Source organism: Stegastes partitus, unplaced genomic scaffold (assembly GCF_000690725.1).
Source record: "Stegastes partitus isolate 25-593 unplaced genomic scaffold, Stegastes_partitus-1.0.2 Scaffold161, whole genome shotgun sequence".
NCBI classification, from domain to species: domain Eukaryota; kingdom Metazoa; phylum Chordata; class Actinopteri; family Pomacentridae; genus Stegastes; species Stegastes partitus.
Genome location: NW_007577892.1, coordinates 649,663 through 676,679, shown reverse-complemented (window position 1 = coordinate 676,679; position 27,017 = coordinate 649,663). Strand labels below are relative to the sequence as shown.

The 27,017-nt window shown below is 41.8% G+C and overlaps 1 protein-coding gene across 1 annotated transcript in view; it reads right to left on the bottom strand.

The window, feature by feature from the left end:
* Positions 1–280: 280 nt before the first annotated feature.
* kcnk10a (potassium channel, subfamily K, member 10a) overlaps positions 281–27,017 on the bottom strand; it is a 111,289-nt gene continuing 84,552 nt past the window's right edge. Inside the window, exons 3-6 of the mRNA XM_008279513.1 lie at positions 21,182–21,342; positions 17,032–17,224; positions 5,277–5,419; positions 281–4,368 (exon numbers count right to left, since the gene is read on the bottom strand). Coding sequence (XP_008277735.1) covers positions 3,691–4,368; positions 5,277–5,419; positions 17,032–17,224; positions 21,182–21,342 — 1,175 coding nt within the window. The 3' untranslated portion in view covers positions 281–3,690. The remainder of the gene's footprint in view (positions 4,369–5,276; positions 5,420–17,031; positions 17,225–21,181; positions 21,343–27,017) is intronic.

Genomic DNA, 27,017 nt, shown 5'->3' with positions numbered 1-27,017 from the left:
CACACACACACACACACACACACACACACACACACACACACACACAACCCAGACAATCAGGAAGTTTGTCTGAAGGTGATATCAGTCTTCTCCCAGGAGATTTCAGGAAATAACAACTAAAACCAGTGGAAAATTTCAGTGTGGCAGAGGTCACATGCAGTGAAGTTGAAACTAATCCCTCTGCCCTACATCCTGTTAAAAGCCACTGAAGCAGCTATGAAAGACAGAGGAACATGAGACGCAAAATCACCTTGGGGACCTGGAAATTTACACACAGAAATAGCTTCATTCAGTAATCTTTATTTTCAAAAGGCAATCACTACATTTAATGTAATGGTTGCATGTGAGATACTATAAGCAGAGTCTAAGTACAGAGCATATGCAGCTTGTGCATTTTCACACAAGCAGTTAAAAAAACAAAACAAAAACAAATGCCACGTAAGCGTCATCCTCTGGAGCATGTGGTGGTTTACAATCGACACCATATACATCATATTATAGCTTTGCATTATAGCATGCCTTTTTTGTTCCATGTCTCGCTTTTCTCTTTAAGCTTTGAAATTTTTATGTATCTTGGGAGGATTTTTAAGACACATGTAGTCCTTGCGTTTGTTGCATTCACACGTAGAGCTTTACTTAGTACTGTGAATGGTAGAATCAGACTGAGAGACTGCATATGTAAATAGTGAATATATTAACATGAGGCTGTGGATTGTATTTCACATACACTCCAAACATAATGTGAGCATCATAATATCACTGTAATACGGCGAGTGGCACAGTTTACTTTTTTATGCATTTGATGCTATTTCCCTCAATGATACACAGCAAGTGTGGAAATGTAGTGTGCTTTGTGAGAATTATATTGAACGCTTTAAGCAGTCACCACCATAACTGAAAGCTGCAGCCAAAGCACAAATGCCATAAGATTGCAGTACTTGTGATGGCCACTAGATGCTGGCTGCAAAAACACAAACAAAAAACTGGGACTACAGAGAGTTCCATATGGTGTCCAAACTTGCCCCAAGAAGTACAACTCTTTTCATACTAGGCTTGATTCCCAGTACTTATTTTCCTTCTTCTGTGTGTCTTTTGGGTGAGTTTTAGAATACATTTAAGAGGTATTTAAGCTTTTAGAGAAGTCTGTTTTTGAGCTTATAAACTTGATAAACAAGTGTCTCAGCCTGTCAGTAGTCATGGTTGACTGTCCCAACTCATTTTCATTTAGTCGAATTTTCCAGATTGTCGATAAGGGATACGATCAAATAACAACTCCAAAATGTCCCCTCTGGGATTTATGGGTAAGCCATACCTCCATGTTTTCTGACAGTCTGTTGAGTACAACAAAACTTACACTTTGCACTCTCACATGATTGCAGTGTGCTTTATAATCTTAAACCCACCCCCTGCATCATTGGTATTTTTTGTACAGTATGGAACAGACCCTCCTCTTGCATTATGGCTTATCTGTCAGTCTGTTATCATTAATTTTCACACAGCACAGGTAAAGCCATTGATCCTTCGTCCTCACAAAATGTGAATGCAGAACTTTTCAGACAGTTTCAACAACAAACATGAGGACAACAAGCCCTGAGATAGTGTTCAACGAGGTCATGATCTAGATATTATTTTTGGACACTGCACTGAGAAAACAGTTTAGGTTGGGTACCATGCACAGACAACATATGACATGTTCTGAATCATTTTCATTCCCATTTAAAAGTACATTTTAAGAATTTAGTTGAGACAAGGCAACATGAAAAACACCACGACAACAAATATATAGTGAAAGTGTTACATTTAAATCAAGCTTCACTTGTCTTACTATCCTATTCTATCACAGCAGCTTTTTTTGAGTGATTAATTTTTTCATTCATATTTTTGTGTATATGACTTATGGTGTGATTTATATGGAGTCACAGCACCGAGGTGTAGGTCCTTGTACATGTCAGACCTCGTTAAGATATGTGTAATCATTTCTTAGCAATCCATCCATTAAAAATGACACTTCATATAAGAGTAGCATTTCATGTTACATCCAAGTGTCAACACTCTATCATTCTGATTTATTATTGTGCCACAGCCTGACTCAGAAGCTGATAAAAGAGACTGATATGCAGAGTCAAGGCCAATAACTAACATATTATTCATGAAAAACATGAATCCAACACAAAACAAACAAAAAACAAAAATACCATGGAATGTAACAGTATTTGACTAGCGAGTGTGTGTGTGCATGTGTGTGGATAGGTGAACAGTGTGTTGTTAGTATGTAGAATATATGAATCAAAAAAGGATGTACAGAAGAGAAAGTTCCACTCGTACTGAGAAGGTGTGGGAAAGCACCAGGACCAGGCAACTCGCTGTCCTGATGGTCTGCTTTCGCCATCTAGTGCAGTATAGAGTTGGATCATATAGACAAAAGATAGACAGGCAAGCCGACTGTCACATATGGTAATACTTTTGTTCAGTTTGGATACTCTGCCATACCAGCAGATTCCCTCCTTGGATTTCCTCCAAAGCAGCTTCGCTTTTCTTAATGAGCAGCCTGACCCCGCAGGAAGGTACTGATCAGCTCATTGATAAGTTTGGTTCCTTTTTGTAGGCACAAAGTCTACACTAGCTCAAGTAATGGAAACACAATCTATCCATATACCCTTCTGTATTTTTAGTACTACCTCAGTAACAAGTGGTATGTGGATCCTGAGAGTATAACCAGTAGCTACATGTTGGATGTTGGGTGAAGTACAAAACACACTGGAAGCAAAGCAAATACAAACAAGTACACACATTTCAAAAGTACCATCTGCCTTTCATGTAAATACAGGGAAAAATCCATCCACATATGTGAATGTTCCAATGTTTCAAAGTAGATATGAACAAGCATACAGTTCTTTTTATCACACATTGTCTTCATGGGTGGACATATTTATGTTTGTATGGTTATGTGAACATTTTGAGATGTAGGTGGTCACAACAGATTCTCATGGCTGTGCAGATATAAAAATGATACTTTAGGCTTTCATTACTAACCGCTGTCACACTTTTAGATGTATCATTTAATGTAAATGTAAATCAGTGATCTGTTTTTTGTTTGTTTGTTTTTTTGTGAATTTAGGATATGAGCATTATGTATAGAAGACACAGAACTAACCCAAAACTTGTCACACAGATGTTTTCGTTGCTGCTGGTTGATGTATGCTCATGTTAGAATGCAACTGATGTACTGTATTGCAACATGAAACTAGAGATATTCAGTGAACACTATGCTTCCAATGAGAGATTCCTACTGGAATCTTAAATCCCTCAAAAATATACATGTGGATTTTATTTTAACAATTACTACTGTATAGTTGAGTATAGTAACAAAATAACTGAGAGAAATAATGGCCATACCTGTAAAATAATAATAATAAAAAAACTTTGTTATGCTATAAACACTTATTCGCTCACACTTTTTACTTCAATGTGACTATTATTTGGCATAGCACAATTGCAGAAACCCTACCAGTTCTTGCATTTAAACAACACAATATGTGCCTATCAGATCCATAGGGCACAGTGTATATGTGAACATTACAGTATAGACCAAGGGGACAGATGATGTCCCTGCTTAAGCACACACAGGAGTAAGGGAGATCAAAGGCACTAATGGTATTTAAAACGTTCTGTTAAATGAGTACACACAATCTATGGGCCCATCTGAATATGCAACTCTTTTGTGTCAAGTGTTTTCTCACTCTCATTTTCTTTGGTCTGCTCTTGAATAAACCCATTCTGTGGCTTGCAAGCTTCCACAAACAGTGGAAAATCAGACAAGCTGGTGTTGTATTCTTTGTCTTCATTCTCATCCATTTCTTCATCCTTCCTTTTTCCTTCATTTGTAGTAGGTGTGCTACAGTCAAAAGTAGGTGTGCTGCAGCCATAGGCCTCACTGTGAGGACGGCGCGCCTCATCTGGTATGTTCTTCTTCAGGTCCCGATTCCTGTTGCGCTTGGCCAGCTTTGTGACGGAGCCCAAGCGGTTGAAAATGTTGTCTTCAGATGTGGTCTGGTGGTTGGGGCGCTGGTCACACTGCTCTGCCCCACGCAGTCGAAGGTTGTTGAGCTTGGTGTCGATACTCTCTTGGGAAGTTGTCCTGTAGTTGTTTGTGTCCAGGCTGTTAAAGATAGCGCGGCGCTCTGGCGAAAGCATGTCTAGGGACACAGCGCGCTGGTCCAGGCCCAGTTGCCGTCTCTCCATGCTCCGGATGGTGGCAGCTCGCTGCAGCTTGTCGTGAACCTCAACACTCATACGCCGACGTGTCTCCCGGAACTCTGCTCGCACATTTGCTTTCCACTCTGCTGCGTGAGCCTTGATCTCTCCAACCTTGGCAAAGACAACAAGTAATTAGCATTAAATATTATTGTATGTGCACTACTGTATGTAAAAAAGTAATGTTGCAGCACAGTGACAGTGAAAGTTATTTTTAAGATAAAAAGAGTAATGCATGAAACTAGTAATGCATGGAAATTTAGCAGCACAAGCTTCATTAACTTTGACAAAACTCACCCTGGGTCTGTTACACATTATATCAGTAGACCTCATCCAAAGCGTCATAAGATGAGTAAAGGATCAGAGAATAAACTATATGTCTGCAATACTGAAAAATTTAGATTTTTCTGAGTTTCCTTGTCTTTCCTTTTTTTTGGGGGGGGGGGGGTAATTATCAAACAGTTTTACCTTCTCATTCCTTTAGAAATTATTATATTAAATCAGCCTGAGAAATGAAGAATGTCTTTTATTGTCTTTTGAGGCTTACTCTAAAATAGTTGTTTACCATGTATGAGTTTAGCAGTTCAATCTTTTGAAAGAACAGACTGATTGCTGTAATCATTTATCATACATATCCATTTGTATTCAAGACAAGCTATCCACATACAAATCAGGTCACATGTTAATACAAGCCAAAGACTGGATCTTAATCTCTTAAAGTATTCCCAGAATAATCCACCATATCAAAAACTAATTTTGAACTGTGATGTTTGATGACTTGTAATAGAATGATGATGGCTGATATTAAGATGCAAATTTATTGATCAATTCACAAACTGCTGTCAGAGTGCCTTTGTCACAAGGGGGTGGGCTTGGTCTGCAGCAATGCTTTGATGGGTGCTTAAGAAGTAAACATTGACATGCTAGAATGCAGAACAATATTCACTTCACCTGTCACTGTCATTAGTGTTCTGGTGGATCAGTGTTTGTACTGACAATCAGCATTGATTATTAGAGCATACCTCTTCTTTTGTCTTTTTGGACAGCACCCTCAGCCAGTCACCAATCATGTTTAGCACTGCAGCAAAGTAGGCCAGACCACCAAGGATCCAGAACCATACTAGTGGTCTGTACCACTTCCGGTACTCAATCCTCCGGTCTCCACCTGATCAGAAATCAAAACATTAATAAACATGGACTTTTCATTTTGCAGCCAGCAGCATGCACTTCCGTTTGAACCTTTTAGGGAATAAAGCTGAGACAGTGAAAATTTGTTTTGTTCTGTGTCATAGTCAGCCACGAATTTGATAGGTGGAGACACTACCAACATACACCAGTTCTTGACCGACATTGCAGGATTCTGCTTTAATAAAGCAATAAACTAATTTTCACATTAGGTGAATGTCAGAATACCTCAGTGAGGCCTTCATCCTTCACACATAACTCTGTCCTCCATGAAAGACATAATTAAAACTGGAAGTGAGTAAAATCAGGCCTGAGTGGAGCTGTTGTCTCCTACCTCCACCAGAACCTGATCAGGGTCATAGAGTGCCGACTGTCAGGAAAACCACAATTCCAGAGAAAAGAAGATTCTTCATGGTGATCTCCTGACCTTTATCTCCCCCTAACACACACAACTTTCTATACAACAATTGACTGATTAGTTTAAATCCCAAAATGGGGAAGGAAATCAAACATCACTGAGTGACGATCCCAAATCTGGAACTAGTCTATGATACCAGGTCATCAAGACCAGTATTGAAGAAGATCAACTCACATCATAAGTGTTTGTGGGGAAGCACACAAATGTGACACAAACACCCCCTTCTCTCTGCCACAAAGAACACAGAGAGACTTTTATCCTAAGCATTTATAATTCTAAAGTTCTACTTTTTTTTAAAACTATTGAATGTGTTGTGTGTTCTTCGTTTATTAGAAGTTTACTTTCATACAGCCAGAAATTCTATAAATGTTTTTTGCAAGTTTACATTATTATTATCTCAGAAATCATATAAGATAAACATATCATGTTTGAAGTCATTTTAATCACGTTTAATGGAATGTTAGACCTGTGATCATCATAGATGTTGAACAATTAGATTTGTACGTTTAAGAAATGTACAAAAAGTCAATTTCAAAGGTATTTGGCCTCTGATCTCGTCTGGACAGTAAAACTCAATACCACCCCTTGGGAGAAACACATCCACCGGCCCCCCACTGGCCACTGGCCACTGGCCCCCTACTCTGAGCTTCTATCTGAATTCTCAGAGTTCTTAGCTGACTTAGTGCTTAGTACAGATAAAGTCATTGTAGTGGGTGACTTTAATATCCATGTAGATGATGAGAACGACAGCCTCAACTCTGCATTTAGTTCATTGTTAGACTCAGTTGGCTTCTCTCAAAATGTAAATAAACCAACTCATAGTTTTAACCATACCCTTGATCTTGTTTTGACATATGGCATAGAAATTGAACAGTTTTACTGTTTTTAAACAAAACTCTATCCTGTCTGATCATTTTTTAATAACATTTTGAATTTACAATATTACTTCAATGCCATATGCCAACACAACAGAGAGCAGTCCCTCTAATCTTAGTCCCACACAGGTGGATAATCGTGTTGATAGAACTGCAGCTTTACTACGTTCATCAATTGATGCTGTTGCCCCATTGAAACAAAAGGCAATAAATTATAAGAAAATAGCGCCATGGAATAGTCAACATCAGCACATCGTAAAACAGAAATTAAGAAGGCTGGAAAGACAGTGGCGCTCTACCAATACAGAAGAATTTCATCTAGCCTGGAGAGATAGTTTCCTCGTCTATAAAAAAGCGATCTGCAAGATGAGAACTGCCTACTGTTCATCCCTAATTGAGGAAAACAAGAACAACCCCAGGTTTCTTTTCAGCGGTGTAGCCAGGCTGACAAAGAGTCACAGCTCTGTGGAGCCTTGTGTTCCTTTAGCCCTCAGCAGTTAAGAATTTATGACCTTCTTCACTGATAAAGTTTTGAATATTAGACAAAAAATTATAAGCATGTCTGTAGGTGCAGCAGCTCTGGATGCATCCATAGGACCAGATTTATACTTAGACTGCTTCTCTGCTGTAAATCTCTCAGCGCTCACATCTATAGTAAATTCTTCTGAACCAGCAACATGTCTGTTAGACCCAATCCCAACTCGACTGTTCATATTGGAATCTTAATTCTTACTCTAATACTGCATTAAATATCATCAGCTTCTTTATATTAACAGGCTACATACCACAGGCTTTTAAAGTAGCTATAATAAAACCACTACTCAAAAGGCCTGCTCTCGATCAAGGTATTTTAGCTAACTATAGGCCCATATCCAACCTCTCTTTTATTTCTAAATTCTTGAAAAAGTTGTTGCAAGCCAATTGTGTGAGTATCTGCTTAGAAATGGTTTGTCTGAAGAGTTTCAATCAGGTTTTAGATTGCATCATAGTACAGAGACAGCACTGGTTAAGGTAACAAATGATCTTCTTATAGCTTCAGACAGTGGACTAGTTTCTATACTTGTTCTACTGGATCTCAGTGCTGCATTTGATACAGTGGATCACAGCATCTTATTACAGAGACTGGAATGTTTAATTGGGCTTAAAGGAATTGCACTAAATTGGTTTACATCATATTTATCAGACAGATTCCAATTCGTCCATGTTAATGATGATTCTTCCACCCTCAGAAGAATTAGTTATGGAGTTCCACAGGGCTCTGTGTTAGGACCTATATTAGTTACCTTGTACATACTCTCTTTAGGCAATATTATTACGAAGCATTGCATAAATTTCCACACTTATGCAGACGACACCCAGCTATATTTATCCATGAAGCCAAATGAAACCAATCAGTTGGTCAGACTCTAGGCATGCCTGAAGGACATAAAGGCCTGGATGACCTGCAGTTTCCTTCATTTAAATTCAGACAAAACTGAGGTTATTGTATTTGGCCCTAAACACCTCAAAAACAAAATATTGAACCAGATAGGTACTCTAGATGGCATGACCTTGGCCTCTAGTTCTACTGTCAAGAACCTTGGAGTTATTTTTGACCAGGACATGTCATTCAATAGCCATATAAAGCAAGTTTGTAGGACAGCCTTTTTTCATTCACGTAATATTGCAAAAATCTGGAACATTCTGTCTCAGAGTGATGCTGAGAAACTAGTCCATGAATTTTTAACTTCTAGACTGGACTATTGTAATTCCTTATTATCAGGATGTCCTAATACGTCTCTCAAAAACCTTCAGCTGATCCAAAAGGCTGCAGCCAGGGTTCTGACAGCAACCAGTAAGAGAGATCATATTTCTCCTGTATTAGCTTCTCTTCATTGGCTTCCTGTAAAATCAAGGATAGAGTTTAAAATCCTGCTTTTAACATATAAAACTCTCAATGACCAAGCTCTATTTTACCTTAAAAACCTTATTGTACCATATCATCCTAACAGAGCCCTTCGCTCTCAAACTGCAGGTCTACTTGTGGTTCCTAGAGTTTCCAGAAGTGGAATGGGAAGTAGAGCCGTCAGTTATCAGGTTCCTCTGTTGTGGAATCAGCTCCCAGTTTGGGTTTGGGAGGCAGACACCCCCTCTACTTTTAAGGTTATGCTTAAAACGTTCCTCTTTGATAAAACTTATAGTTAGGGCTGCCCAGGATCACCTGAACCTTAGTTATGCTGCTATAGCTCTAGACTGCCAGAGGATTCTATTGATGTCCTGTGCTCCCTGCGGACGTCTCTGGATCCGGAGCTTCATGTCCCTGACCTCCAGCCGCTGGCTTAACTGACCCCCCAAATATTTTATTGTTCTGTTCTACTGCTGCTCACCCCATTACATGTTATAATTCAATAATATATAATCTAACTATTACTGACAAAGGTCTCTCAGATGGCCTATTTAAAATATTTGAGTGATTCCCCTGATAAACAAGATCTGCTAAATATTCTTATTTTTGGTTCAGCCATATGAGGTTATTATGCTCCATAAAGAAATGCCAGCAAGCCACTTTCCGACGCCGGATGTTAAACCAACCTCAGTTCTTGCTTCTTGCTTCGTTGCTTGGATTCATTACTAAGCTGTGTTTTCTTCGTCTCAGTTCTGCTGCTTCCCGCCATCCGAAGAATCCGTCCCACTCCGACTCACCTGCTGTCATCACCTGGCTCCTTCCAACAGCAAGACCCCCACTAAGTTTTGGTTTCACCTGCCTGGAAAATCCACCATTCCTCCAGAAGACTCATGTGCCTCGCCATCCTCCACCTGCCTCCCCATTCCCCATTCATTCTGTTCATAAACTGGTCACTTCATGATGATTCTGATCTGGAGCCTATCTCAGCTGACTTAGGGTGAAGGCAGGGGACACCCTGGACAGGTCACCAGTCTATCACAGGGCTACACTTAGAGACAGACAACCAAGCACACTCACATTCACACCAATGGACAATTTAGAATCACCAATTTACCTCAACATGTTTTTGGACTGTGGGAGGAAGCCGGAGAACCTTGAGAGAACCCATGCTGCATGGGGAGAACATGCAAACTCCACACAGAAAGATCCCACATGTTCTCACCGGGACGCGAACCGGCGAGGCAATGATGCGAACCACAGCGCAACCTTGCAGCGCTATCAATCCATCCACCCATTATCTATCCATCCATCCATCCATTATCTATACACCGCTTAATCCTCATTAGGCTTGCAGGGGGGCTGGAGCCTATCTCAGCTGACTTAGGGTGAAGGCAGGGGACACCAGTCTATCGCAGGGCTTGTGAATAGCTCGGTAATCAAAATCTATACAATGTAGGGACCAAAGTGTGAACAATAAAAAGTATAGACAACAGGACTTACATAAAAAAAAAAAAAAAATTAATTAACTAATGAAAAGATCACAACTACTAACTACAACACAATAGTGACACACACCAAGACAAACAACCATACAAAACAACATTACGATTAACATTGTGTTCTGAGATAAAGGGGTGAATAGATCACACCTAAGGGCTGCCGCTAATTTAGTGGTAGGCTAATTTTGAATTCTGAAGAATTTCAATTTCCCAAGAAAGAGAATTTAGAAAGTTGCAGCAAGTTCTCAGTGACTAAAACTTAGTTGTGTGCATATTGCTGTGATGCAGTGGTGATTTTGCTGATTGATAAATGACTTGATAGTTGGGTTGGCAAGTTGAGGCAGGTCAGAACAACAGTGGACAGGGTGAAGCCTCCTTGTTAGTCTCAAAAAACTCAAGATGGTACTTATGAAAAACTCAAAACAAAATCAAGAAGAACTCAATAAGGACTTAGGAAGGACTCAGGGTAAGTTGCCAAGAGTGACTGTTTTTCTTGTTTTTATTTTCTTTTTTTCTTAATGTTGTCTATCAAGTTTTTTTTGTTTTAAAGTCAGTTATGGCTATTTGATCCTACAGACCCAACAGAGATACTACAGAGAGACCAAGGGCCACCTGTCAGTGTTGTGGCTCCATTAGGCAAATGCATATGACTTCATCCCCGACAAGCTGGTACACCTCACACTGACCACTGTCCTCAGCAGAATCAGAGAGTTATCACTGGGTACGACAGCAACTTCAGGATAGGGGTCACTTTCGTAGCAGTCACATCAAGCTGACACAAGGTGGGGACTTGCATCTTGACAGGATGCACTCTCTGTGATGCTGTTCTCCACAGCCAAGAACATATTCACCAATTCTGCTGAAACAGAAAGTTGAGGGCCAAGCACAAATTCCAATCACGCATCAAGGAATTTAGGGATGACCTCACAGTTACAACAGAATCAGTCCCAGACTGAACAAGTAGGACTACTTGGGGAGTATAAAGCATGGGTGTACCAGGATGATGTTCTCCCTAGAATTTTGTGCCCCCTCCTTGTCGAAGCAGTACCAAGGTCAACAGTGGAGACCTTAGAGAATAGGATCACTAATCACCTCAGGAGATAGCTGTGGCTGCCAAAAAGCCTAATCAGAATTGCACCTTACACATATCACAACAAATACAACGTACCTATCAAATGCTTTGAGGAAGAATTCAAGAGTCCCAGGATGTTACAGGCAAAATTTAGGAATAAAGCACTTGGAGAAGCACAATACTGTTGGAGGCACAATCAGGACCATCTCTAAAGTCATCAGCAAAGGAGTTGGGTGGAAACAATCCTGACCATCTAAGCAGGCCATCACCTTTGCCAGAGCTGTGGATCAGCCAGAACCCACCAATAGAACATCTGCATGCAATCTGATCCCTACAAGAGGCTGGCAGCTTTTGGTAGAATTTGGAAAACAGCAGTTTCCCAACCTCACAGCAGCCAGTGCCCACTAACAAGATGTTTTCCTGTGTCTGAGCACACCAAAGATGTTGTGTTGCTGGAACAGACAGTCCATGGGAAGGTTGCTTGGAAGAGGCCTTTAAAAGGAAGTTTTTCAAGTGTGCAAGACTGATCAGTGACTATCAGAAGGCTAGATGGAAATGAAGTAATTGCCCAGTGGAGGTAGGATGCAGAGGGTCTGCAGCCCGTTCCTTAGCCAGAACCTTCAGCCAGTTGGGCATTAAGGGTTAGAGAAGAAGAGAAGCCATCTTCAGCACCATTGAAGCAGCAGCACCACTGAAGATGGCTGTGGCTCATAAGTGGAAAAGCCATGGAAAAGCCATGGTATCAGAGCAATTAGCCGTCTGGACACAAGTTGAGGCCTGCTCCACTCGTGCTGGATTACCTTGCGAAAGGTGTATGATGTTGATAACTTCAGGAGAATAACTGATGATGTGTCCAGTGAGCTTTAGCAGATGTTTGGTAGCCTATCCTAGCCAACTTAGGCTGAAGGCAGGGGACATCCTATCACAGGGCGACGGTGCTAACCCCCAAGCCACCATGCAGCCCGGAATAGCAATATGCAAAACTTATTTTTGATTGGAGAGGGGCTTTAACAAACAAATCAGTATAGGTTGTCAAAATGTTTTTAAAAAAGATAATGTACCTTAAAAAGATGTTCATGTAATTTTAGTCAAAACATTTTTTTAATCCAGTCTTTTGAGTGTGAGAGAGTGACAGAAAGAGGGAGATCTAATATAGGAAAACCAAACAGATACTCTCTGTGGACAGGAAAATTTGTGGAACCAAATGGATGGATGACTAATTGATCGGAGTTGAGTTAGAATAGAAGAATAGAAGAATAGAAAAATACTTTATTTATCCCAGTCTGGGAAATTACTGTGGTACAGCAGCATCAAGAAAAAACACCAATCACAACCGAAAAAGGGCTAAAGTTAAATACTATTAAAAAAATAAAATTAAAATAAAGATAAGTGAATAAAATAAAATAAAATAAATAAAATAACTGTACAAAATGTGCAAATTGAAAAAACAGTGCAAAGACAGAGGGTTTTACAGAGCAGAGAGCTGAGAATGCTCTCTGCCACACAGAGATGAGGTGTTGTACATGATTATTGCTCTGGGCAGGAATTATTTCCTGTAACGGTTCTTGTGACAGCGGAGTTGAATCAGTCTGTTTGAGAAGGAGCTCCGCTGCCTGTCCAGAAGGGGGTGGAGAGGGTGATCGGGGTTATCCAGAATAGATAACAGTTTTTTCAGAGTCCTCCTCTCCACCACCGCTTCCATGGTGTCCAGTTTGCAGCCGATTACGGAGCCAGCGTTCCTGATCAGTTTGTTCAGTCTGTTGGTGTCGCTGGCTCCGATGCTGCCTCCCCAGCAGACTACAGCAGAGAACACTGCACTGGCAACAACACACTGATAAAAAATGTTCAACATCTCGCTGCACACACAGAAAGATCTCAGCTTCCTCAGGAAGTAGAGTGCTCATCCCCTTCTTGTATACAGCCTCGGTGTTGATCTTCCAGTTCAGTCTACTGTCAATGTAGACGCCCAGGTACCTATAGTCCTCCACTGCTTTAATGTCCTCTCCCAGGATGTTCAGGGGCTGTGTGGCCGTCCTCTTCTTCCTGAAGTCGATCACCATCTCCCTGGTCTTGGCCACATTCAGGAGCAGATGGTTCCTCCCAGACCACTCCACAAAGTCACTCACCAGAGCTCTGTACTCCTCATCCCGTCCACCACGTATACACCCAACCACTGCAGAGTCGTCGGAGAACTTCTGCAAGTGGACCAACTCAGACTTGTACTGAAAGTCTGAGGTCTACAGGGTGAACAGGAATGGAGAGAGCACAGCGCCCTGTGGGGCTCCTACGTCACTAACCACCACATCAGACAGGGCAGCTCCAAGACGGACAAACTGCAGCCTGCCTGTCAGGTAGTCAGTAACCCAGGAGACCGTGGGTGAGTCTACCATCATCGTCTGCAGCTTCTCCCTCAGCAAAAGTGGCTGGATGGTGTTGAATGCACTGGAGAAATCAAAGAAAGTGATTCTCACTGTGCAGCCAGCACCATCCAGGTGTGAGTGAGCCCTCTGCAGCAGGTAGATGACAGGCATCCTCGACTCCCAGACGAGGCTGGTAAGCAAATTGCAAAGGGTCAAGGGAAGATTTCACCTGCGGACGGAGATGGGCCAAGACCAGCCTCTCTAGCACCTTCATCACATGAGATGTGAGGGCTATTGGTCGGTAGTCTTTGGGATCAGAGTGCCTCGACTTCTTGGGAACAGGAACCAGACAGGAGGTCTTCCACAGTGTGGGCACCTTCTCCTGGGTCAGGCTCAGGTTGAAGAGGTGGCACAGGATAGTAGACAGCTGGCTGGCACAGGTCCTCAGTACCTTAGAGCTGATACAATCAGGGCCTGCTGCTTTGTCTTGGTGTAGTCTCTCCAGCTGTCCTCTCACCTGGTTGGCCGTCACAGTCAGAAGGGGGAGCGAGCACATCAAAGGTGAGGGGAGTGGATCCAGTACGTAAACAGCGACTACAATGGTGGAAGTGAGCTCCCTTGGCATGTAGTATGGACGCATTCCCACGACTAACAGTTCAATATCTGGGCTACAGAAACGTTCCTTCTCAGTAACATGTCCAGGGTTACACCATCTCTCGTTGACAAACAGTGCAATCCCCCCTCCTTTTTTCTTACCGCTCCTCTCAACGTCTCTGTCCGCCCGTACTGTCTGGAAGCCGGGTACAGCAGCGCTGGAATCCAGGAAAAGCGAGTGTCGCCATGTCTCCGTGAAACACATGATGCTGCACTCACAGAACTTCCTCTGAGTCTTTACAAGCGCCGCAAGCTCGTCCATCTTATTGCCTAAAGATCTCACATTCCCCATGATGATCGTTGGTACAGCAGGTTTGAATTTCCTCCGCTTGGCTTTCAGCTTAGCTCCAGCTCTGCAACCCCAGCGTCTCCTTCGTAGCTCCTCGGGGATTTCAGGCCTTACACCGGGCAGTAGCAGCGGTTTACTCAGCGCGATCAGCTGGTCCCGTGTGTAAACAAAGCTTTCACTCCGCTCCGCGTGGTTTCCAGTTGTAAAAAGTAGCAGCAAAACTAGAATAAAACTAGCAAAATTAAAAGTGGCCATTACTGCACTAACTGACGAAAAACAAGTACAAAAAAGAATAAAAGACGTGGGTTGCTGTACCGTGCTGCCACTCAGCGCGGCACCGGAAGTCAATCATTAGATAAACTGTATGGTGTGGCACAGTTACTCTTCAGTTTTGAAACTGTTAACTTGCGCAAATTTACATTTCATAACGGAATGCAAAATCCCACACATTTCACATCACACATTTTCACATTTCCTACACTGGCTTATCCTGTAGAGGGTTATGGATAGATAGGAAACTATCCCAGTTGACATAGAGCAAATGGCAGGTACAATCCAAAATCCATAACTGAACTGATCAACTGCTCCAGAAAGAGTAGCACAGTCAATAATGTATGTATTGGTCGAAAGTTTTCTTACTGCTGGGTGTAGAGATTGGCATTGGTAAGATTTTTGTGGAGATGGGTGTGATTGGTGGCAGGGGAGAGAGGTGTGGGGCAGAGCTCAGGAGATTAGTGTCAGGTGAGTTGATGGGTCCAGCTGCTGCTGGTCTGGCTAATTGTGGATATGCTTGTGCACATAGTAGGGTGCTGGCGGCAGAGGAGGGAAAGGAGGCCAAGGAGGAGGATCTCTGGCTGGTTGGTGAGACAGAAGACGCCGACGGGAGAGCGCGTGCTGCAGGAGCCGGGCCGCTGCAGACACGCGGCTGCTTTGTGTTATTTCTATTGTTTTGTGCCGGGTTTGCGCCGTACGGCCAATAAAGACTGTGGACCGGCAGCGATTCGTGTGTCTGTGCTGGGGGAAACCCACGGAGGTAGCGAGACGGCTACAATTTTATTGGTACTACTAGTGGTTCTCTTATCGATTCTTCTTTATGTTTTGTCAAGCAAAGAAATTTTATGAATTAAAAATAGAACATTACTTTTTTACTTTCTTTAATTTCCTCTCTTTGACACATATTTTTTAAAGTAAAAAGAATGACTGAAGGACTTTTCCTTTGAATATATTTTCACTGTTTTGTATTAATTGTTCTACTTTAGAAAAAAAGTTTTGAGCACTTCTGCTATTAATTAAAACATCCAGTTAGACAAAGGGTGAAAATAAAGCTGGACAGTGGTGCCCTGTAGCCCCCAAGTCACTAAATTTGCCCCAGGTCTGAGCACTATGAAGGTGGAACTGAATTTCTGAATGACACATCAGATGATGCTCTGACTATCAGATTGAATTTATGAATGCATGCATAACTAAAACAACACAAACAAAACAGTTCACCCATGTTCATTTAATTTACTTAACTGTGTGTGAGTTAGAGCTTGCTAGCATGCATTACATACTTTGGGTTGTGAAATGAACTACGAACTATTCAGTTGAAAACTGTGCATTTGTATGTGAACTTTTGCTCTATGTTTCAACAGACTGTCCATGTTTCCACTCTTGCATGCAAAAATTTGGACTTGTGGCTATAAGGTCACTCTAATAAAATGTAACCACATTTTCGAATGTTGATTCTCTCAGCCATTAGGAGCAGAGCTATTGTTGTGTGTGTGCGTTGCATGGTGCTGCTTTGTTTGAGAGAGCTGCCCCTGTCTTTCACACAGTTGCTCAGAGAGAAAAATCTCTCTTCTGGATTAAGAATAGAGAAAATGCATCATAAACCCACATTAATGTAAAAGTAACAAATGTCTGCATGCCAGAACACCATCACTTTAACAAATTGATAAAGTCAGCAATGTTATGTATCCCATGACTAAAAAGGGTAAGAGATAAATTAGAAATAGATTTGGTGCAATAAAATATGCGCAGTTGGTAGCACTGTTGCCTCACAGCAAGAAGTTCGCCGGTTCACGTCCCGGTGGGGGTGCCGGGATCTTTCTGTGTGGAGTTTGCATGTTCTCCCTGTGCAGCATGGGTTCTCTCAAGGTTCTCCGGCTTCCTCCCACAGTCCAAAAACATGTTGTGGTAAATTGGTGATTCTAAATTGTCCATCGGTGTGAATGTGAGTGTGCTTGGTTGTCTGTCTCTAAGTGTAGCCCTGTGATAGACTGGCAACCTGTCCAGGGTGTCGCCTGCCTTCGCCCTAAGTCGGCTGAGATAGGCTCCAGCCCCCCAAAGTGAAGATTAAGCGGTGTATAGATAATCGATCCTTCAGCCTTTAGTGCTTTGATCCCAGAGCCTGTTATTACAAGGTTTTGATACCCATCCCTGTTTGGATTTAACTAGGGCTTTAGATATGATTGTGCTCTTGATATTACATTTCTCACTGTTCAAAAGAAGCATTAGTGTCATTTATGAAGATTTGACAACAAATGATAAGCACTCACCTGCCACATAATCACCTATTCCAACTGTTGTCAGAGTAATGACGACAAAATATGTTGACTCCAGAGCTGTCCAGCCCTCAATGTGTTTGAAGATCACTGCTGGAATGGTGACGAACAAGATGCATCCAGCCAGAATGAAGAGGAGGGTGGACGCAACACGGATTTTAGTCTGACTGATCTGGTTGTGTTTATTCTGTGAGAGAAAGCCACACACACAGACACACAGACACACAGACACAGACACAGACACACAGACACANCACACACACAGACACACAGACACAGACACACAGACACAGACACACACACACACACACACACACACACACACACACACACACACACACACACAAGCAGTGAAAGCACAATGCCTGCCTTACTGTTAGGAGAGTTCTGATTGTCTTTAGAGATTTACTGATCTGTGCTGATATAACCCTGCACTACTGGTCCAGTTCTCCGTTTCTAGGGTTAGGTTCTATCTGCCTACAGGCCCTTGACCTACGAGGATTCTGTAGAACTACTTAAGCTGGTGTTGAGGAAGCCCGCCTAGCTTCTTGCTGCCTTAATCCAGACGTCTACCCCGCTTCCTCTAATAGTAGAGCCTCAGTAGTCAGATCACTCTACTAGACACGCCTGTTAGTGGCAGCTTTCCTCTTAATGGATTGAGCACTTGGAAAGTTGCTAGGTTAGATTTAGAGGTTTGGCACAACTAACCCCAGGGATCTGTTTAAAAATTCTATTTTACTCATGACTTAGAATAACCATGAAGAATCACTATAAAGATCTTATGCATACAATTGACTAACTTTTGAATACCATCAGTTACTGTGAATGACTTAATGAAATTTCAAACCAAATAAACTTTAGATGCATGATCAGATATTTATTACAAAACTTTAGCAGGGACACAGCTACAGCTCTTGATGATTTATTCAAAATATTCCAAAATATGATTAAACCGATTGATTTGAGATAAAATTATAGAACTGAGCTTTTCTAAAATAGTAGCCTAATAAGTAAGAGGGAGAGCCGAAAAGCCCGGCCATAGCTGGTTAACTCAGCCCTGCTCAGACCTGAGCCTGGAGGAGTCCTCTTCCAGTGATGCAGCAACCAAGTACAGAGTCCTGATCACCGGACAAAACCCTCCTGTCTCAGGGGGAGATGTGAAGTCCCGACTCTGATCAGATCTGCAGTTCTTTTGCTTCCATTTGGGGAAGGAAGAGAATATTTCTTCATGCAGAACACAGAAATGCCTGGGGAAACAGATCTTTGTCTTCTTCAAGTGCAGAGACTTCAGCAAGATCCAACAACTTGTCATCTGGCTCGAGGGAGATCAGGTGGGGCGTACCCTCCGGTCGCTCCTCCGGTCGCTCCTCCGGCCGCTCCTCCGGCCGCTCCTCCGGCCGCTCCTCCGGCCGCTCCTCCGGCCGCTCCTCCGGCTCCATCTCCAATCAATCTACCACCATCAACTCCTCCTAGTCGCCTGAAAGGAGTCAATTCGTGGCGTAATCCCATTTCTTAAAGGCTCAACTTGCTCGGAGCCCCGAGGTACTTCTCCATATGGCAACCACTCCTTTAACAGTGGCCACTCTAACGAAGGGTGGTAGACCTTGTGTGCTCGTGGCCATGGTTCTTGGTTCCTAGTTTCTTCTAGTCTGGAACTGGGTTCAGCTGCTCCACTCCTTGGATTCCTCCTTTCTTTAGTAACACTGCGTTACTGTAGCCCTCCTACCCTCTGTCCTCTGCGACCAGCATTATATTGACCACATGCCTCGCAATCTCTCAGGACTTGGCGTATTTGGTGCTCAAAAATCCAAAGCTGCTGCTTCTCCAGCTCCTTGCATGTAGGAAGTGTACCAACATGGCCAAGAGCTTCATCTACGGCCTGCACCACCCCCTTCATGCACTTCTCTGGAACTACCCTTCCTTTGGGTGTCTGTTCCCACTTCTTGATCCGGACAAAGACAATTTTCTGATAGGTTTCTTCTTCCATATCTTTGTCTTCTGTTGTCTCGAGTCGTCTGCTCCGTCAAAACCTCTCGTAGCGCCTTGAACAGGGATGAGGGCAGACTTGGTTAGGCTACTAAGTAGTCACTCTCGGACTTGACTAGGTCCCCCTAAACACCCACTTCTTTTTCCTGTGGTGTGCCGTGCACCTCCTGCAGGTTCAGCAACCCGAGTGGTCTTCGGTCAGTCACTGCTTCAGCAATCCTGAGTCACTCGCTCAGTCAACCACTTCTCTATGTGAGAACTCCTCGGCAGGATCCTCTGTGCACAGTTTCATACTTCGGCCGCTACAATAGGAAAAAGAGGCCTCTTCTGGCCTCACTTCTATGGTTCTTCACTTCTTGCACAACAAGCCAGGGATGCCACCTATATATCCGCAGCACAGAATTTCTCAATTCGGCTGTCTCAACAGGAAAATAAGCCTTTCCTTGCTTCTGTGGTTCTCCACTTCTTGCGTGCCCATCCAGGGACGCCACCTATTGATTCACACCGATATAACCCCGTACAGGGCTACTGGTCCAGCTCTCTGTTTCTAGGGTTAGGTTCTATCTGCCTACAGGCCCTTGACCTACTAGGATTCTGTAGAACTACTTAAGCTGGTGTCGAGGAAACTCACCTAGCTTCTTGCTGCCTTAATCCAGACGTCTACCCCGCTTCTCACCCCTTCTCTCATCTTCAACTTTGCAGCTTTAATTCAATGGTTACACGAAATCACCTTTAATTCATTGCAATGTTAAAATAACCATTTCATATTTAAACAATCACCAGATTACAGCATTTCTTATCATAGAGTCCTTTATATTGCTTACACCGGCCCAGTGTTCTTTGTTAGTGGCTGTTTCTGAGATCTCAAGCCTTGACTCTACTTGACAGACTCCAACAGAGTTTGAGAGAGAACTTTGATGAATCAGTCATAGGAGTTTTTTAAAAAAATTAATTCATTAGTTTTTTTAATCTCATCCACATGACCACTGATTATGATGAGAGTCCTCTGTTTGGCCTGGATGTGCTTTCTTGATGGTGGACATTTACTCATTTACTTTATTTTCTTTTTAGTCACTGTGCTAGTCATTTACAAGTGAACCAATATTAAATTAATGATGTGTTTATATGGCATTGTTTGGGTATGCATTTCAGCACATTTCTTTAGCTGTCTGATAGAGATATGATTCAGACTGAATCCATAAAGCTTTGTTGGCTGCACAATGACTTTTATTTCAGATGCAGTATGAACTCGTAAGTGTGATCTGAAGTGAACTGACAGGCTTAATTTCTATCGTTTCCCAAAACAGGCTCTCTGAATTTTGAGAATTTTGAGCTATATCCCAGACACTGAAAAGACTTCGCAGGGGGTCGCATAAACCAACTCACCACACTCCAGCCACTAATCTGAATGGCCACTGAACAGGAGCAAATATTTTGCATTCCTGTGTGGAAAAGAGGATCTAGCATTTGGCAAGAGCAAAGCAGGCATTTGATGGAAGTCTCACAATATTGTTTCGTCATTATGCTGGAGTGTAACAACAGAAGTTTAGGGAGTGTAATCGAAAGCTGAATAAAAAGTTTTCTTAATGTTGGTTGAGTTGTTCTTCATCTCAAACATCTTGATTTTCTTCTCTCTTTTTTTTGGTAGCGCAAACAATAATTGTTGATGTTGATGAATACTGTGTGTATTTTAACTACCAGGCACCTACTCTGTGTGTGGTAGTGTCTCTATCACAGTGAAGTGGAGCCAGTTTAAAACCACCGAACAAACATACACAATCTGTGTTTCGCCTATTAAACAGAAAGGGCTAATAGCTTCTCTGAATTCTCTGTATTCTCTGAGTGCAGTACTACAGAAGTATATGCTTTCAATAACTGAACCTTGAATGAAACCTGAAACAAGCGTCAAGATGTCTACCGTTCTCGGTACAAAGCTTTAAGAAAGTGTCAGTTCAAGCAAAACAAAACTGTCATCAGCTGTAGGACATTGTAAAAAAAACTGTGCTAAGTGTTACTATTTTGGTTAAACGCTGGATGTCTTGTCCTGTTGTCTGTTACTGTCTTTACTTTAAATCAAGGGATCACATTAAAATGCAATTAAAGCAATACAATTTCCAGAAAGCTGAGTCATAGAGAATAGATTTACACTGTGACTCACCCGAAACATTTTCTCCACCTTGGCAATGCTTTTGACAAATATGGTACCTAGCTGATCCCCGACACCTGCCAGTAGGAATCCAAACAGTGGGATACCAAATATTGCATACAGAATGCAGAAAATCTTTCCTCCTTCAGTGCTTGGGGCAATGTTACCATATCCTAGAGGAGAACAAGGAGACAGATGTGGTGGTTTTACAGGACAGCATGAAGCAAATAAAAGCACCAGGCAAAGTCACTTCTGACGCATATACCACATGCATATCAGTTGCTGTTTATAACTCTAAAAACATGTCAGATCCCCCTTCAATCAATCTGTTTCCCCAGTGAAATGTGGTCTAGATCATTTGTGCAAAAAAAGGGTTGAACAAAAGCAATGAAATGTCTGTTGTCAAATCAAATGAAAGAGAAAGAACAAGGTTAAAGAGTACCCAACCACCCCTAATAATCTGCTTTTTGTTAGCTTTGTATGTGGCGAAACATTTGTAAAGATCGATTTCAGGACCAAGTGAGTACACTCTTCGTAATTACTCTATTTAAAAAGCACTCCTATGAAAACACTTATCACTGGTGTTGGGTGTAGTCAGAATTGAAACATGATTGAAACTTGCAGACATACCGGAGAGAGCAGCAAAAAAGTCTCTCTTCGGTCATTGACAAAACCCCTCAAAACTCCTCTATCTGTAATAAAGTAATAAAGATTTTTTTTTTCCCATTAAAAATAATCTCTTCATGCCTTGAAATGCTTAGCTCTAACTGCACTGTTGCTCCGTCCAAAATGTGCAGATGAAATCTCTATCACTCTGTCCATCCACACTTCTGCACTTTCAGGAGCACGAGCACACCAGCGACTTGCCAACGTACTCTGCTGAAACACTGTAAGATTACTCAATGCTTTACAAGTCGCATTGTTGATGTAACTTAAAACATGTTACAACCTCAAACAATTCAAGAAGAACTACAATAATGTAAAAAGCCCTATCTGGCAAGCTGATTATATTGGTTCTTTAGGTCTGACAAACAGTAAAATGGCACCATGGATGGCTGCATCAGTTTGTCTATGTGCTCTGTTTTGTCTTGTTTTGATTGTTAACTCAGTGTTTTGTTACATTATCTGGAGCTCTTACTAGGGAAGAGCTGCTAAACATCAGAGAAACAACTCCAGTGGATTTATTTCATGTTTCTTGTCACAACAGTGGAATTAATAGACATTCATACCTTGCCCATGCAGTAAAACACGAGAGGAGAGGTAAATGCACCTGGGCTGTCTTTGAAGTTGATGTGTGTAAACTGATTAAAAACACAAGTTAAATAAGTCAGTTTAAAAGTAGGATTAAAAAGTTTAAAAAGTTGTTTTTGTAGTTCTCTGAAAATCTGTCAAGAGTGAGCGCTCTGTGTGCTGTGTTTGGTTTTTGAATTTGCGGCAGAGTGAGTCCATCCTACCACTACATTGTAAGCTATCCTTGATCCTCCGTCGTCTCTGTGAGGAGAGTTCGACTTACTTACAGCTATCAGTAGCACAACAGAGCTTCATGACATCGCTGAATTGTTCACACATGCTTTTGCCTTGGGAAATATTTGCCTGTAAGTTAAAAGAGTGCACAAGCATGAAATACACAAAATATGTGTTTTAGAGCAGACGTTTTCTGTTTCCGTCAATCAGCTTGTGATAAGAGGCGTTAGAAGCTAACTTGTGTAGCTAAAGTTTATTAGCTGTGGTTAAATGCTGTTTGTATTCATGCTACATGGCAGCTTTATGTTTTGTGTCATGTTTATGTAGTGTGATTGTGTATTTATTTTATTTTCTCTGTATTTTCAGTTTTACAAGACATTCTAAAGGTACCAAAGACCAGTAAATGCCAAAAAAGCAAGCCTTGTGTGTTTATTGAAGATTGCTTGAACATGTTAACTGGCTGTCTAGCAGTGCGAAGCTGATGCAGTGTGAGGGCAGCACAGCACCAGTGTGCTCGATACGCACAAGCACACATTTCTGTCCAATGTGCATTCACCGTTCAACAAACTGGATAAACTTCAGGTACTGGATGGGTAAAAACAGAGACTTCTGTTAAACTTTTGTATTGTGATTCACAGAGATGTGGCATTGTGGATTGATACCAGCGTCTGGTCGTAATCTTACCCACATGAACTTATGTCCCCCGACTACCTCCCTCCCATTGGGGTTTTTGTTTTGGTTCCTTCCCACCGCTGCGGAGAGCTTGCTCAGAGGGAGTCCATAGGCAACTTTGGATTGTAGGGTTCTCTGTTTACATTCGTAAGGTCTTCACCTTACTGTGTTAAGCGCTGTGAGATGATATATGTAGTAAACTGTGGTATACAAATAAAAGTGAATTGAATTGAGTTGAGGTATGGTCAATGAAGAATGAATATTTCAGTCTTGTTTGTTTCCCATTCATGGGAGGCCATTAGGTAATATGCCGATGTTGAAATTATGGTAGCATCACACAGTGTGAGTTACATGTTTGTATATTTCAACCATAATTTAGAAATCACAAATTATATTTGGTCAGAACCCTTGAAAACAAACGAAATTCTTGAATGATAAAAAAGAACATACATGCAGGAAATATCTTTGTCATTCGTAAAACTGGACATAAAAAGCCACTCTTACAATAAAGGGATAAAGGCATGTCTATTAACGCACTTAATAAAAGTCACTGTGTTAAGAGGATTTAGAGAAGTGCCCTGCATGTTTCTTGTACTATTATCTAATATAGCTTGATGCTTAAGCTTTATGTCAAGAATTGAGGACCTAAAACAGAATTTTGTCCACCTATGGTAGCAGTTACAGTAATTAGTAGGCAATTAAAGATGACTAAAACTTAGAGGCCATTTTAAAGAGTGCATCCACGATAGGACCAGGCGGGGGTGGCACAAGCCATCTCACCGATTTCAATGAAACTTAGCCAGTTTGAAGGGGTCCACCCAAAACTACTTCAGTCTAAGTTTAAGGAAATTTGGTCAAACTGGGGGGATTTCACCACCCCTCCTTGTTTTCTTTTTTTGCAAAAATGACCAAAAATCGCCTAAAAAATGGTCAGAAGCATAAAGCTCTACTGCTAGAAGAATTCAACCAAATCTTTTCATATTTTCAGTGAATGATATCCTACCCAAGAACAATTTATTGTCAATGTTTCGTTCTCCTACGACAAGTTCCATCACACAAATCATGTCAGCCAAGACCGCCTCTCTCACCCAACACTGAAAACTGTTAAAATACCCAAAGCTTAGGTCAAAATATCTCCGGTGCCAGAGCATGCTATGAGGACTGATGGCTGGCGAGACGTTGTTGCGTCACTCGTGCTGAAGCGGCTAAGTTGCTGGCCGTGAAGAACTCCACAGTACTCCGATGTAAAAAGACGTCAAATTAAAATTTATTTGGATTCCACAGGGCGATCTTTTACAGGAGTGATCCAAGTAAACAGCTGAACAACTACCAAGGTTAGCTGACACTGCCGAACATACGCTTACAGCTACGGTACAAAACTGTATCGCCTCCGTCTCTGCCTTTTCCTTCCGGCGTACTCCAACGGAAAAAACAAAAGCTGATGTAAGCACGTAAAGAAATCTGTCAGTGTCTTAAAGAAACAGCAAAACCAAAGAAGCAAACTACATCGGAGTAAACAAACATTTTCCTGACTCAATCTGTACGAACAATCTGAAATACTCTGGGATCTTCATAAGATCATAAATATATGACTATAATTCAAAATACTATCTAGTGTGTTTTGGCTCCTATACATGCTTCAAAAAGCTGAGCATACCGTCTAAAAGGTGGGACTTCATAATAACATTATCTGCAAAAAAATCTTTGGGCACTCACTGAATTATTTTACAGGAGGACTGCAAACTTGTCTCCTACCGCAGGTTACCCGCTTCAGTTTTTTTTCATTGTAACGCGTTGATTCTGTAATTATGGCACAGCAACAGACAGAAAATGCCACAAAATGGTTACACACCATACACTTCAATGAAATAGAACCAATTATATTTAATTGCATAAATAAAAACAAATACTTTGCCCACCACAGGGTACCCGCGTACATTTTTTTTTCATTATGAAGTGTCAATTTGGTAGTAATGGCATAGCAATAGACAGAAAATGCTGCAAAATGGTTACACACCATAAACTTTAATGAAATAGAACCATTTTGAAAGCTTTTGTTTTACCTAAGCCATAAAAATAAGAATCGGCTGCTTAAAAATGACCTCTATCATTGTATAAGTGAACTATGTGACGGGACTCACTCTTCGCTAAGTCAAACCAGGAGTCATAGAACACTATCAAAATGCTTACTTTGTCTGTATTTGAATGTGAGAATGATTTTATAATAAAAAAAACATGGCTTTTGTTCGTCTAATAACGGAATAATACATTTGCTTGAAACTTGCATGCCTGACATCGCATCTTGATACAGACAACTTTATCAAAAAGACTTTGTTCTACTGAAAATAAATTGATTCGCTTACGACTCAATTTTGGTTGCTTAATATGCCTAAACAGGAGAAGACCGTTTGGCTGTAAAATAATCCATTTTCAGTCCTGATAAACAGGAGGAGTTACAGCATGATTCAAGCTGTGCTGCGTCAAGCATAGAGGACTGGAAGTCACACGTTCTCTGTTCAGTTCACCAGGACCAGGCCAAGAGTACAATTATTGATAACCTGAAACCATTGCACATGCCACTCATAATGGACTGGGCGATGAAGTTCATTCCAGCCGGTTTTTGGGAAACACAGCATGACTGGTTCTGAAAGAAGGGGAAGCCTGGCATCTATCAGTGGCCATCACTGAAGCAGGAGATGGAACGATTGAGGTAGAATCATGAGCCTTCTATTCTGTCTTTATTGCTTGCTGACCACTGTAAACTACTTTCTCGTGAGCCCGCTCTTTGTTGCGCTAACCGACTACAAATTTGGATAACTGATAAGAAAGCCAAGAAAGATGTGAAAGCGTATATTCTTCAGAGTGTTAATTTCAAAATTTCATTGATTTTCACTTATAATAATTGTCCTTAGCCATGAAAGTAAGAGTTGGCGGCTTAATGATGGCCTTTGAAAAAACTATCAAGGAGTAAAGTCAAAGTTCTAGCTCCGTCCTGATTTGAAGCCGTGTTCTAATGATGGGAGCTTCAGCCACGTATGAGTCTTTCTCCTCATCTTCGCTTTCTCATCCCTCGGGCACCGGCTCTGTTGGTGCTTGCCTCGCCTCTTCACTTCTATGAAGAACCCCACTCCTGTTTATTGCGGCCAATCTACTGAAATATCTGGAAATCTGGGTAGATGTCAGCCACTTGTCTTTGGTGACCACCTTCATTCCCTCAGCGGTTCGCATGGACCTCATTTGTGGTGCTACATCCTCAGCTGCTGCTTTATTCCCAGTGTCCTCTCCTTGAAGGAACACTTTACACAAAATTTGTGCACTTTGGTGGTGAAATGAACAGACCTCTCTGTCTTTTTTTAGTGCCCAGCCCATGTCAGCTGTTGGGAGCTGCCTATGGAAAACTAAGCCGGATGCAGACATGGACGGCTGAGCTGCTTCCATGTAGCTGCCAGAAACTGACTTGTACATCTCTGCCACTTTTTCTTCCACGTCGTACGTGGAGTCTCTCTCTCTCTCCCCGGCAGGTGTCGCTGAAAGCTGCTGTGACTTTGGCAAACCTTGATACAACCCTACTCTGGGCAGCCAAAGACCATACTCTCTTCTTCGAGCTGAATCTCTTCTACGGCTATAGGCTCCATTGGATGTGCTGCAGGCTACTGTTCCCGCATGCTGGAAGGGGCACGGAAGACACCAGTCCGCATGTCAGGACTATTGA